General features: G+C 43.8%; 1 protein-coding gene across 2 annotated transcripts in view; it reads right to left on the bottom strand.

The window, feature by feature from the left end:
* aldh1a3 (aldehyde dehydrogenase 1 family, member A3) overlaps window positions 1-15,545 on the bottom strand; it is a 97,431-nt gene that overhangs the window by 66,834 nt on the left and 15,052 nt on the right. For both annotated transcript variants that reach the window (XM_052040410.1, XM_052040411.1), the window contains exon 2: window positions 5,043-5,147. In XM_052040410.1, coding sequence (XP_051896370.1) covers window positions 5,043-5,147 — 105 coding nt within the window. The remainder of the gene's footprint in view (window positions 1-5,042; window positions 5,148-15,545) is intronic.

Here is a 15,545-nt window from a genome sequence, read left to right as displayed (position 1 = left end):
CTTTCCCCCCTCAGCTGTTGAATCAGTGCTCCTCCAATGTTGAACAACACTTGGAAGAAGCACTGAAAGTAGCAAGGTACAGAATGTTCTCCGGGTGGGGACCAATATCCATCACCAAGTGCAGCTTGGTAGCACAACTGATGAAGCTGTCAGACTGGGTTGTGGGAGGTAATGAACGAAACAACGTGAGGGATAAACCTACTGGAACGCATCCTCATGAATCTACCTGTGGCAGATGCATCTGTCCATGATAGCATTAGTGAAAGTAATCACTGCACATTCTTCGAGGAGACAAAATCCTGTCTTCACAATGAGAACCCCTTCCATTGTGTTGTGTGGCTCTAAAATCAGGTTAAATGGGATAGACTTGGGACAGATCTGGCAGCTCAGAACCGGACATCATGAGGTGCTGTGGACCATCAGCAGCAGAAACATCCACCACCACAATCTGTACCCTCATGGCCCAGCAAATCCCTCACTCTACCATTCTCGTCAAGCCAGAGGATCAGACCCTAGTTCAAATAGAAGCTGGGAGCAGTGCCAGGCATATCCAAAAATGATGAGCTGCCAACCTAGTGAATCTGCAAGACAGGATTACATGTATAGTCAGCTGTAGAAACAGTGTGCCAAGTAAACAGACAGCCAAGTAATCGCATAACCAGTGGACCAGATCATAGCTCTGTGGTCCTACCGTATCTAGTCATGAATAGTACTGGAAAGATAACCAGGTAATGGGAAGAAGGGAACACCCCCATGCTCAGTGATGGTGGGGCCAACATGTGAGTGGTAAAGACAAGGCTGAAGCATTCATAACCACATTCAACCACAAATGGCAAATGGATGCTCCACCTCAGCTCCTGACCAAGATCCCCAAAACCACAGAAGCCAGTCTTCAGCCAATTCAATTCACTGCACGTGATTTCAACAAACAGCTCAAAGCACTGAATACGGCAAAGGCTACAGGACCAGACAACATCCCAGCTGTAGTACTGAAGACCTGAACTACAGAACTGCACCTAGACATGTTGTTCCAGTACAATAACACTGGTGTCGACTGTGTCCTGTTCACAAAGATAGGATGAATCCAGTCTGGTTAATTCCCACCCAGTCAGCCAACCCTAAATCATCATCAAGTGATGGAAGTTGTCATCGACAGTGCCATCAAGTGGCACTTTCTCACGAATAAATTGGTCAGTGGGACCAATCAGCTCCAGAACTCATCACAACTTGGGTCCAAACATGGAACGGAGAGCTGAATTCCAGAGGTAATGTGAATGTGAGTGCCTTTTACAAAAAGGCAGCATTTGACCAATCATAGCATCAAAGTGCCCTGGTAAAACTTAAGTCAGTGGGCATCAAAGGGAACATACTCCAGTCGTTGAAGTCACACCACACACAAAGAAAGGTGGTTGTGATTGTTGGAAGTCAACTATCCCAGCATCAGATATCCCAGCAGGAGTCCCTCGGGGCAGTGTCCTAGGCCCAGCCAGTTTCAGCAGTTTCATCAATGACCTTAAGGTCATTTTGAGGATGTTCAATTCCATTCACAACTCCACAGGAAATGTAGCAAGATGCGGACAACTTTTAGACATGGACTGATAAGAAGCATGTGACATTCACACCATAAAAAAATGTTAGACAATGACTACTCCATCAAGGGAGAACCTAATCACCTCCCTTCGTATCCAGTAGCATTACCATCACTGAGTCCTCTACCATCAATATGCTAGTGGTCACATTTGACCAGAAACTCAACTAAACCAGCCACAGCAATACAGTGGCTGCAAGAACAAGTCAGGGCCTTTGTATCTTGTGGTGAGGGACTCACCTCCTGACATCACAGTGTCTTTTTGCCATCTACAAGGCACAAGCCAGGAATGGGATGGAATACTGTCCTCTGGCCTGCAAGAGTACAGATCCAACAACTGTTAAGAAGCTTGGCACCATCCAGGACAAAGCATAAACTGGCACCCATTTCTCATCATTCATTCCCTCCATTACTGGCACACAGTGAGTGCAATGTTTACCATCTACAGTTAATCGCCTAGTTACCCCAAGACAACCTGTCCACACCCAAGTCCTCTATCACCAGGAAGGGCAAGGGCAGCAGGCACATGGTAATATCATCATCTGCAGGTTCCTCCCCAAGTCACACACCATTCCATCTGGGAATATAATGCCATTTCTTCATAGTCACTGGGTCCAAATCCTGGAACTTGCTCTCCAATAGCCATGTGGGAGGACCTTCACCAGAATGACTGGTGGAATTTGAAGAGGCAGCCCAACCCCAGTTCAGAATGGACAGTAAATACCGGCCTTGCCAGCAATACCCAGATCCTGAAAATGAATGAAACAAAAGACCCAAAAATACAAAACATTTATGTAATATGCAGCTGTTAATAACTAAGTAAACCTCTCTCAGATTCCACAGAGGTAAGATTTGCAGAAGTGGCGGTCTGAATTACCCAGCTTGGAATGCATTCCAAGGTTACAAGATCTTTCATGTGGCACAAGTAATAACTCATTTTGATGCTTGCTTTTCCATTAAGATGAACAACTTTCAGCACCAGAAACCTGCTGAGCATATTTTTTTTGGTTTAGAACCAAATTCTGGAGCTCTTGGTCTGGGTTTTGCACATTAAAAAAAATAAATGTCCCCCTCTAATCAAGCTGTGCAAACTTTACTCTGCACTCTCTCTCTCTCTCTCTCTAAGTCATGGTGAGATCATTAATGAGGTCAGTGCTGCACACATATCTGGAGAATCACTTGTGGAGTAAAAGCTCCCCCTTTGTGTTTGTTTTCACAGTTTAATGCTGGAACAGTTTCAATATATCCTTACATGAAATCTTGCTCAGCAAAAGAGAGGAGTGAGAGTTGGAAAGCACTGGGAACTCCTGCTTATTACAGAAAATAAACAATTGCGTCACAACACACTTTTTGGAGCTTTGTTCATTTTGAACATGGCTTTACTAAAAATTAACCATCTGTACAAAGTGCTACATATTTAGAACAGGACAAACCAGTTCTTTTGAAAAGGCCAGCAATGAACAATATTTTTAGTGATTATATTTTTATAATTATTATTCAGAGCCTGGAAGTGCCCTTTCCAGTTCTAACTCAAGTCATGCAACCTAAAATCAACTTCAGTAATGTGCCTAAAGTGGAGAAGTGCAGCTGTGAACAGACAAACTCAGTGACACTGAGAGACTGTCAGGGGGTGAAATTGGAGCTGGTTACACCTGCTTTATAGGTCATGGCATTTACAGGTATTACATATGTATAGGAGGTCTCTGACAGAAACATGGCTGTCACAAACAAGACAAGCTCCTTCACACAATTACCATTCCCCAGCAGCTCCCAACCACAGCTCAGCTTCTTCCAAAATAGATTACTCAAAGAAGTCTTTGTCCTTAGGGCACTGTGGTTGCAGTGCGCGCCATTTACAAAGTGCATTGGCATTAGTCGCCAAGGCTTAGGACGGGCCGAGACATAATTTCTCAAATATACAACCTTTGCCACATGAACAAATTTCCCTCCAAGTCATACACCACCCTGGCTTGGAACTGTCATTCCTTCTTCATTGCTGGGTCTAAATCCCAGAACTCTAAACCCAATAACAACGTGGGGGTACCTTCACCAGGAGAACTGTTGGGGTTGAAAAGTGACACTTTCCACGACCTTCTCAAAGGTATTTGATATCAATGATAACTGCTGACCTCACCAGCAACAAACATCCCATGAGAGGTATTGGTATTGGTTTATTATTGTCACTTGTACCGAGGTACAGTGAAAAACTTGTCTTAAATTGGCTGGAGCATTTTTTGAGGAACAAAGCACACAAGAGAGTGGTGAGTGCGTGGTATGGGCTGCCAGCAATGGTGGTGGAGGCAGATACGATAGGGTCTTTCAGGAGACTTTTGGATAGGTACATGGAGCTTAGAAAAAGAGAGCTATGGGTAAGCCTAGTAATTTCTAAGGTAGGGACATGCTCTGTACAACTTTGTAGGCCGAAGGGCCTGAATTGTGATGTAGGTTTTCTATATTTCTAAGAACACAGGCAACTAAGTGTCCTGATGCAGGGTCTTGACCCAAGAAGTCAACAATTCCTCCTCACCCCCCACAGATGCTGCTTGACCCGTTGAGTTCCTCTGGCAGTTTGTTTATTTATTCCAGATTCCAGCATCTGCAGTCTCTCGTGTCTATAAGAAAATAAGAGCAGGAGTAGGCCACTCAATCCTTCGAGCCTGCCCCACTATTGAATATGATCAAGGATGATCTACACTGACTTCAACTCCTCTCCTGTGTGAGTTCCCCATAACCCTCAATTCCTCGATCTGTCAAATAACATAAGTTAGAGTCGTATTTTCTGAGTGTGTGACTTTAACCTTTTCATACACTGAAAACCCAACCTTTGAAGTATCTGTCCACTGGTTGAAGACTCAATTACTTTACCGTGCAGCCAGCTCCAGGCTGAACACCTGTAGGAGAAGGTACAGGAAAGGTTACTGTTCAGTGTTATCATTGAAAGGAGAGAAAGGAGAGCGATGACAGGATTAGAGAGGAAAATAAACCAAAGATTGCGAGGAAATAGGGATAACTGCTTCAGATCTTTACTTATAATTCAGCTTATGTTTGGTTAGTTATTTTCCTAGTTAATAGTAGGATAGAATGCAACTCTTGACATTTGGGTTGACTTAACACAGCACTGTGACGGGTTGTTTCAGATTCACAAACGTGTTCTGCAACAACCACTCAGAATGCAATGGTGTGAATAGGTATGTAACACAAGTAGGCAATGAGTGACAGAAATACTCAGACTGGATGAGACAACCTATAAAAGGTTGGAGGTAGTGACTGATACTAATCAGTTGTGTTAGAAACCCTCAATGACCAGGTCCAGAATATCCTTGGAAATACCAAGCTGTCAACATGCAAACAAGACTACATAGAGCAGCACTGTGCTTTTCCTCCATCTAAAAATTAACAACAAAACTGACATTGTGAAATATTCAAACAACTTTTTAAAAAATGAAACATTTACCTTATCACCTTCCTCAACATCACAAATTCTCTCTCCTGATGCAGGATTGAAGGTAGCGAATTTTTTCCCACTCACAGATTCATGCCATTCGTTATTGATGAAAATCTGTTGAAAAGACAAGTCACAGATTGGTGGAAAACCAATAATAGTATTGCCAGTAACATTTATGTAAGGCAAAGTTAAGGGAAGTCTTGGCTTGGTTTATGGATTGGCTCAAAGGGATGAAGGTGAAAACTCATTGTAGTGCCAGGCAACTAGACAGAATGCCACTGGGTAATTAAAGGATATAGGTAGGCTAAGTGAGTGGGTAAGGAATTAGCAAGCGGGGTATAATGAAGGAAAATGTGAGGTTATCCACTTTAGAAGGAAGGAGAAGTCAAATTAAATGGAGGGTGAATTCACAATATTGTGGTAGAAAGAGATCGGAAGGTTCTATTTCATGAACCACAAAAGGTTGCCATGCAGATACAACAATTAATTAGCATGGATAATGCAATGCTACAGGTATGTTGTATGAAAGTGGGGAGGTTTTGATGCAATTTTACAGTGAGCTGGTGAGACCACACCTGATTTTCAGTCTCCATATATGAGGAAGGATACTCTTATGTTGCAGGAGGTGCAGATAGAGTTCACTAGGTTGATTCCTGGAATGAAGGAATGGTCGCTTTATAGGTTTGTTATTGTCACACTTAGTGAAATACAGTGAAAAGATTTTGTTTGCATGCCCTCCGGAGGGATCATGCCATACACAAGCACATTGAAGTAGTAGAAATAAAAACAGAATGCACAATACTAGAGAAACCAAGGACCGTAGATGCTAGAATATTTGGATGGTATCATGACAACAACCTTTCCCTCAATGTCATCAAAACAAAAGAGCTGGTCATTGACTTCAGGAAAAGGGGTGGTGCACATGCTCCTGTCTACATCGATGGTGCTGAGGTTGAGAGGGTTGAGCGCTTCAAGTTCTGAGGACTGAACATCACCAGCAGCCTGTCCTAGTCCAACCACGTAGACGTCACGGCCAAGAAAGCTCGCCAGTGTCTCTACTTCCTCAGGAGACTAAAGAAATTTGGCATGTCCCCTTTGACACTCACCAACTTTTATCGATGCACCATAGAAAGCATCCCATCTGGATGCATCACAGCTTGGTACGGCAACTGCTCTGCCCGGGACCGCAAGAAACTGCAGGAGAGTTGTGGACACAGCCCAGTACATCATGGAAACCAGCCTCCCCTCCATGGACTCTGCCTATACCTCTCGCTGTCTTGGTGAAGCAGCCAGCATAATCAAAGACCCCACCCACCCATCCAGGACATTCTCTCTTCTCTCCTCTTCCATCAGGCAGAAGATGCAGAAGCTGAAGGGCACGTACCACCAGGCTCAAGGACAGCTTCTATCCTGCTGTTATAAGACTATTGAACGGTTCCCTTATATGTTGAGATGGAATCTTGACCTCAATCTACCTTGTTATGACCTTGCACTTTATTGTCTACCTGCACTGTACTTCCTCTGTAGCTGTGACACTTTACTCTGTATTCTGTTAGTTTTTACCTTGTACTACCTCAATGCACTGTGTAATGAATTGATCTGTATGAATGGCATGCAAGACAGGTTTTTCACTGTACCTTGGTACAAGTGACAATAATAAATCAATACCAAAAAACATGATAATATTGTTATTATCATGTTTTTTGGAACTCAGCAGGCCAGGCAGCATCCGTGGAGAAAAGCAGGTGGACAACGTTTCAAGTCAGGACCCTTCAGGACTGAAGATAGGAAAAGGGGAAGCCCAATATATAGGAGGGAAAAGCAGAGCAGTGATAGGTGGACAAAAGAGGGGAGGCGGGGTGGACACAAGGTGGTGATAGGTAGATGCAGGTAAGAGATAGTGATAGGCAAGTGCTGGGGAGGAGGGGAGAGCAGATCCACCAGGGGATGGGTCAAAAAGTAAGGAGGAAAAAAAGGGGGGGGTGGAAAAAACAGAGATAGGCTAGGAAAGGGAAGAAAAGACGAGACATGGTTGGGGGGGTGTTCTTGCCCCACTAAGCTTGTATCCTCGTACCTGGACACTATTTCCGGTCCAATCCCTTCCCGCCTATGTCCGTGACACATCACACACTCTCCAACTCTTCTATAGCTTTAAGTTCCCTGGCACGCATAACCTCATCTTCACCATGGACGTCCAGTCCCTATATACCTCTATTCCCCATCATGACAGCCTCACCGCCCTCCGCTTCTTTCTTGACCAGAGACAGAACCAGTCCCCTTCCACTAACACTCTCCTCCACCTGGCTGAACTTGTCCTCACCCTTAACCACTTCTCTTTCAATTCCACTCACTTTCTACAGACAAAGGGGTAGCCATGGGCACTCACATGGGTCCCAGCTATGCCTGCCTCTTCATCAGCTATGTTGAACATTCTCTTTCCAAGCCTACTCCGGCTCCATTCCTCAACTCTTTCTCCGCTATATCGACGACTGCATTGGTGCCACACCTGGCACCCATGCAGAACTCGACAGTTTCATAAATTTTGCCACTAATTTTCACCCTGCTCTCCAATTCACTTGGACTATCTCTGACACCTCTCTCTCCTTCCTCGATCTTTCCATCTCCAACTCAGGAGACTCCTTATCCACTGACATCTTCTACAAACCCACTGACACCCACAGCTACCTTGATTACAGCTCCTCTCACCCTGTCTCTTGCAAGGAGGCTATCCCTTTCTCTCAATTTCTCCACCTCTGCCACATCTGCTCCCATGATGAGGCTTTCCATTCCAGAACAGAGATGTCCAACTTCTTTACTAACAATGACTTCTCCCCTATTGTGTTCAAGAGAGCTCACACCCGCATCTCTGCCATTTCCCACACCTCCCAGACCCAACAGGGATAGGGTCCCCCTTGTCCTCACATTTCATTCTACCAGCCTACGTCTCCAACACATCATTCTCCGCCACTTCCACCATCTCCAACAGGACTCCACCACCAAGCATATCTTTCCCTCTCCACCCCCTTCAGCCTTTTGCAGGGCCCACTCTCTCCGCGACTCCCTAGTTCACTCCTCCTTCCCTACCCGTCCCGCTCCGAGGACTTTCCACGGCCCCCGCCATAGGTGTAACAATTGCCCCTACACCACCTCCATCCAGGGACCCAAACAGTCCTTTCAGGTGCGGCAGAGATTTACCTGCACCTCCCTTAATATCATCTACTGCATTCAGTGCTCCAATGTGTGGCATCCTCTACATTGGTGAGACCAAACGCAGACTAGGTGACTGTTTCGTAGAACACCAATGCTCTGTCCATAACCGCGATCTGCATCTCCCCATTGCCAGTCACTTCAACTCCCCGTCCCACTCCATGACAGAAATGTCAGTCCTTGGCCTCCTCCACTGCGAGAAGTCCAAATGCAAACTGGAGGAACAGCATCTCATTTTCCACCTTGGAACCTTGCAGCCTGATGGCATGAACATTGAATTCTCCCACTTTAAGTAACCCCCACACCCCTTCCCTTCCCTCCCACACCCCCCCCCCCCACCATGCCTCTTCTTTTCTTCCTTTTCCTAGCCTCTCTCGTTTTTCTACCTCCTTTTTTCACCTTACCTTTGACCCATCCCCCGGTGGGTCTGCTCTCCCCTCCTCCTCCACACCTGCCGATCACTATCTCTTACCTGCATCTACCTATCACCTCCCTGTGCCCACCCCGCCTCCCATCTTTTGTCCACCTATCACTGCTCCGCTTTTCCCTCCTATATATTGGGCTTCCCCTTTTCCTATCTTCAGTCCTGAAGAAGGGTCCTGACCCGACACGTTGACTGCCTGCTTTGCTCCATGGATGCTGCCTGGCCTGCTGAGTTCCTCCAGCATCATCGTGTTTTTCATCTAGATTGCACAATACAGCATGCAGAACAGAGTGTTGCAAAAAATCATAATTTATGAAGAGCAGTTGAGCATTCTGGACCTCCAACCATTGGAGTTTAGAAGTATGAAGCTAATCGAACCTTATTAGATTCTGAGGAAGATTGGTAGGGTGGATATTGAGAGAATATTTCACATTGTGCTGGTCTCTAGAACCAGGGAATAGTTTCAGGATAAGGAGTCACTCATCAATGCAGAGGTAGAAAGGAATTTCTTTCCTCTTGCAAAGAGTTGTGAATCTTTGCAATTCCCTTCTTTAAGGAATGGTGGGGTCTGAGTCATTGAGAACACCTAACGCTGAGGTGAATAGCTATTTGGACTGCAGAGAATTCCAAAGAATTGCTACAGTATACTGATGTGTCAGGCCATCGCTCAATAAACAGAGCATTAATCTCATCTGATAATGCATCACCTTATGGTGTTGGTGCTGTGTTGTCCCATTGAATGGAAGAGGGTTCTTAAACGTCAATAGGGTTTATGTGCAGAATGCTGAATGCAGCAGGGATAGAGTGCTCTCAGCTAGATAAAGAATGTTTAGTCACCATGTTTGGAATGCAGCTGTTCCATAGATATGTTTACAGATGTCACTTCACCATTTACATGGATCACAAACTCCTGAATTCCCTGTTCCATGAAATGAAGTCAGTGCCTCAAATGGTTCCCTGCAAGATCAATGATGGGCTTTGACCTTGAAAGCATGCAAGATACCATTGCTGAGATACCATAGGAACGGAAATGCTTTCAGTTGTCTTCTGGTGCCAAGGAGAGCTGCTGATGAAGGAATACAGAGCCAAGTACTGACGATTGATCAACTGGATGCACTGACTGAGTACTGTGCAAATCAGAGAGTGGACAGCAAAATATCTGCACAGCCTCAAGTGGAGGTCAGGCACAACAAAAGAGAGGAGATTCCCAGTGCATTTGAAAAATTTTGTTAAATCAGATTGAATTAGTTTAGGGGGCATTGGCCAGAACTGGAGGAACGTAGATATATCAGATGGTTGTGGGGCTGGAAGTGATTACAGGCATAGGCATTCCCAGGAGGGAACCAAAAGCAAGGATGAGAGTGTTGCTTAATCAGGAGCCAGTGTCAGTTTAGGGCATTGTTGAAACACACCTGGGTGTGTAAAATCCACAGTGCTTTTGTTCAAACACACCTGCTTTGCTATTGTTCAAAAGGACCATGGTAATTAATCCTCACAGTGCCATTGTTGGAAGAAACAGTGGAATTAACCCTAACAAACCCCTTGGCCTAGTTAATACCTGCTCTGCCATTGTCCAAACACACTGGGTATTTAACCTTGCAAAAATTCTGATCAAAGGCATCTAGATATTTAACTCCTGCAGTGCCTTTGCTGAAACACAATTTACAGTGCCATTCTTCAAACACACTGGCCCTTTATTAAGACATGCTGGGATGCTCAACCCCCACAATTCAACAATCAAATACACCAAGACAACTAAAACTAGACAATGAATTTATCTTTGTTTGTGCTAACTATTTGGAACCTTATATATATTTTTGTTTCACTGCATCAATGTATAATTCAACTGTTTTAGCTTCAGCCTGTAGACATTGATAAGCCTTTTGAAAAGAGAAAGGAAAAACTGGGAACCATCTCCTATAAACCATGTTGTACCATTTATTATAGAGATTAGCTGATCTGCACAAGTCTTAAGATTGCAGATGAGCGGTGCTGCTGAAGGGAATGATTTTAGCTCCATAGAAGACATTTGTAATGATCATTAATGATATTGAGATGAAGGGATCATTCTAAAGACAATGGGCTCCATGATCAGGTGGCTATGGAATGAAATTCCCTGGAGCTTTGTTCTCTGATTTGTAGCTCATCTGACCTCCATGGTCCCCAGCTCTGTGGTTTTCTTTCCTTTGATCAATTGAAGGCTCTTTGCTTATGCCTCATTGACAAACGTCTGGTGTCATGGGAGATCACAAGATGGCCCTTGGGTAAAATTTCAGAGTGGTGATTGGCCTGAGTGATTGGTTCTTGGCCTTGAAGATGCAAGTTTTATCTGTTTTCCATTTCAAGCAGGACATTCTGTTATTATTATTAATAACATATTCTGTAGTATATGAACAACATTGTTTTTCCAATATCAGGCTACAAAGTTTCTACAGTTTGAGACAAGAAATATGTATGAACTTGCTTTTAAGTGTACACCTTTATCCATTCTGCCTTTTGCTATTACCGTTCTGGTTTTTTTTTGTGTGTTTTATAAGGAATACCTATCCAGCACCAGGTGAGATTCTTAGATTGTAGCCAGATATAATTTCAATGGCTTTTTGTACTTCAACATGATCATCAACACTTCTGTTCCTGTCCATTAGCAAAGGTCAATTTTCTCAGTACTTCCTAATGTGGGGTTTATCTGCAGAAAGTTAGAGGCAAACTTGCAGACAAATTGTATGCATTTGGGGAAATGGAGCAGATAAAGCCTACTGCAGTTCCCTAAATGCACACGATTTGTCTGCAAGTTTCTGTCTCTTTCTGCAGGAATATCCCCCTTGCCTTGTTATTTACCCATTCTGTCATTTTATGTTATTATTGATCCTGTAAATTAGCATTTCTATTCAATTATTTTTCCCAAGTGTGTATGTTTTGACAAATCCACAGAAGTTTATTTAGCCCTGACACTAAACTAAGTTTGTATACAATGATGCTCCTTGAGTTTGATGGCTCTTAAGTTCTCAGTTTCTTTCTTCCTTTCACAATAGTTATTTTCCTCATTTTTCTTTTATGTTTCACAATTCTGTTTTTAATGCTGTGGTTTCACTCTACATTTGCTTCTCACTGTCATTTCCTTTTTGATAATCTACATTGTTTCTCCCTAATATCTTTATTCCATTGTACTTTTTTTGCCAGTAACACTTCAAGAATTCTAGCTCTGAAAAGTGAAAACCATTTACACTTAGTTTAAATAATTTATGAATTAAGCTTTAAGTTTCATTTGTCCTCCAATGTAGACTGTCATCATCCAAAGAAGAAATCTCATCCAAATTATTTCCACCTCTAGCTTATCTTACTTTCCAATAACATTAGCTCCACCTCTGAATTTTATCAACCTTTGTTTCAATTCTCTTGTCATTTCTGGGGTTACAAAAAAAGAAATTTAATGTAAATCCCCTATCCTCCATTTGACAAAATTTGCCCATAATTTCAGTATGTTTCTGGCAGTCAACCACAACGAACACAATGGCCCCAGTGCAATTCCAACAGCAACAGGGCGACAAGGCTCAGTGCTACTTTAAGGCCTTCCCCTTCCTAGTCCCCTCTCTCCGTCTTGCTCCTGCTGGGTTGGTTGAGTTCACATTTGTTTCTATGTGCTGAGAATACAAGTAATGAGCTGTAACACAGAAACAACTGTTGCTCAGGGAGGTTCATGCAGTACCGGGTTCTGTAGCAGGAAAGTTGTCAGTAAGGCCTGTTACCAAGAACATCTAGAAACACACTGGAAGTGTGAAACTGATGGTTTGAGTTTCATACCAAGTTATTATAAAATCGAGTACAAGCAACGCCATTGGAGCGTAGGACTTGCTGCGCAGAAGCCCACACTCCAGATGGTGCAGTCTCTGAGCATCAAGTATGGAATGTTTGACAAGTCATATGACTGGGTGGGAGAGGTCATGGATGGTGGATGTGTAGGATGTGATGTGCAGCGGGATGGAGATAGTGTTCCAGAGATAGTTGGGAGAGGCAGGGACAGCTCCTTAACTAACTGACTCAACACCCAAGAGGGTTAGTCACCCATACTTCTTTGTCTTTAAAACTGGAAGTGGTTAGTTTGAAGTAACTTTGCAATTTTTAAATGCTTAACTCCTCGCTCAACCAAACTAACCCATTATTGGGATCTAAAGCTCTCTGAGGTGATGGGCTCCCTTTTTAAAGTGGTACAAAAAGAGAGAGGTTGGACTACAGAACACCTGTTCCCCAGCAGGTGGAAAACAAGGCAGGAAAGGAAGCCAGGTCTGAAGGTGGGGAGTCATTACACAAGTCATTCAGCAATCTGGACCAGGTGGAGAGAGAGTCTGAGGAGATGTTTGTGGACAGGAGGCCACATTTGCAGAGTACAGTTGAACAACCAGAACCAGGGACAAGATGCTGGCATGGCCTCGTCACAGAGGAAGACCATTCAGCCCCTCAAACCTGCCCCACCATTCAGTATACTCATGGTTTATCTGCCCTAGGCATCACCACCCCTTCTTGCCAGTTCCCCTTGGCTCGCATTTCCACAATGTTTCAAATATTTATCGGATTTCTCTTTAAATACCCCACAATTCTCTGGGTTAGAGAATTCCAGGAATTCACCACCTTCTGTGAGAAGTTGCTATGCACCGTGGTTTTAAATGATCTAGTAACTGTGTTGCGCTCATTCAAGATTCTCCAACCCTGGCATGGCCCCTCAGGATCTTATATATTTCAGTAACATCACCTCTCAGTTTTATAGACTCTGCACACTAAAAGGTTTAATAGAAGGTATTCAGCTGAGATTGTGAGCAAATATAGATGTGATAAACCTCAGCCCCCATTGCTTGTTAGGGGCAGTACCATAACGTACCATGCAGTGCTCGGCATTGCCTCGGGACCCTTGAAGGATCTCAGCATCAGGTCAAACATAGACAAGAAAACCTCCTGCTGGCTGCCATACACTCCCTTTCCCTGACTGATGAATTGGTACTCCTCCCTATTGAGCACTATCTGGAGGAAGCACAGGGTGTAGCAAGGAATGGAATGTACTTTGGGCAGGAATTTCAATGCACAATCCCAGGGGAGGCTCAGTAACACCTGGACTGATCAACCTGGCTGATTCTGAAAACTGGCAGACAGCCAGGAGCAGATGGAACATGCCTACCAGTGCTCACCGGTCTACCTGCCGCAGAGACATCCATCCTAGAGAACGGAGGGAGTAAGCTCCTGTGGAGATGAAGTTCCATCATCAGTACCACAGATCCAGCATCGCAAAACTGGACATCCAATGAGGCGCTGTGAATCAGTGGCAGAGTGGTAATCCACCACAATATGCAAGCTCATGACCCAGTGAGATCCTCACTACCATTCTCATTAAACAAGGGAACCAACAAGGGAATGAAATAGCTTGTGGGGTTAGCAGTGGGCATACCTAAAACTGAGGTGTCAAATGGGTGAAGCTACAACACAGGACTGCATGGCTACTGAATACTGGAAGCAGTATGCATCAAGGTGATTCTACAGTCTGTGAATTAGATCAAAGCTCTGTGGTCCTTTTACATTCAGTAGTGAATGGTGATGGAAAGTAAAACATCGAATGGAATGTGGAAGCTTCATCAACATGCCCAGTGACGGCCAGAACAATTTTTAGCCAGTAGTATCAGATGGATGACTCATCTCTGCTCCTCCTGAGGTCCTAGCATCACAGAAACCAGCCTTCAGCCAACTCAAACCACTGAAAGCAGGAAACAGCTGAGCGCACTGTTTAAAGTGTCAAGGACTTTGACCCTGTGAAACATGCAATGAGCAATGTGCAGTGGGAATTGGAATAAAGCAAACAATAGTGATGGGAGAGTGTGTTTTACTCTCTGTTCAATTTTATTTTCTGCACTTTGTGTAAATTAACTATATGAAGTAGTGTTAACTCTAATCATAAGGTAGGGGCCCTCAAGTGATCCATTGATATTCTTTACTGAACTCTGCCATCTTCTTAGACTTAAAATGCTTCTGTTGATCAACCAAATATGGGTAACAGTGTGAGCAATGTACAAACCCTGTGCATCCATACGCGAGCTTTCATTTCAGGTTTCATTCTATAACAACACCGTTATCTGAGAGGGGTTAGGCTGAAACCAGACATGTCGAGATAAATAAATTGTTATAGAGTAGGAGATAAAGAACTAATGTCTGTTCTGGAGTCTGTAGAACTAACCTGGCAGTAGTACAAAGGTTGCTTCATTCTCTACTGTACATGACAAGTCCAGAAACTCAATTAAAAGAGGAATAGCATTTCAGTTTCCTGTTATCTGCTTTTAGTCTGGTTTCAAAATGAATGTATGGCTACTAAGTTGGATCTTTAGAAGTCATGTCCTCCACTTCCCAAAAAATAAAGATATCTTCTAACCAACATTGCTGAAAGGACTTCACCTTGAGCACATACACTGCTAAGGGAGCATGTTCCAATTGCTTGCATTGTCCAGGGCTTTAGCTTCCTGAGATTGGTTGTGAAAATGTTAAGGACCCTTCCCTTTAAAGCTTCAGCTCAATTACAGAAACGAAACAATTCACGTTACATTTTTGAATCTGTGGGTTCTCAATACAGATGAAGGTGTTTTTTAGAAAAAGCAAAATCATGATAACACCTCCACACGTTCTTTCCAATAACAGGAAAAGGTGAAGATGAATTCCCTTCGACAGTTCTGACAGCAGTAAGTCTGGGGGCATGGCTTGGCAGGTGTCAGGACAATTAAGGGGACGAGGGTTGCTACTAATTCTCTCCTTCGTATTTCAAGGAGGAGGGGGTGAGACAGCCTGCATCACTGCATGCAATGATTGGCAAAGGCTGTGATGAATGATAACATTGTGAAATGGAGTAGCTT

The sequence above is a fragment of the Pristis pectinata genome, chromosome 28 (assembly GCF_009764475.1).
Source record: "Pristis pectinata isolate sPriPec2 chromosome 28, sPriPec2.1.pri, whole genome shotgun sequence".
Lineage (NCBI taxonomy): Eukaryota > Metazoa > Chordata > Chondrichthyes > Rhinopristiformes > Pristidae > Pristis > Pristis pectinata.
Note: the sequence above shows the minus strand (reverse complement) of the source record. Positions and strands in the feature narration are given on the sequence as shown.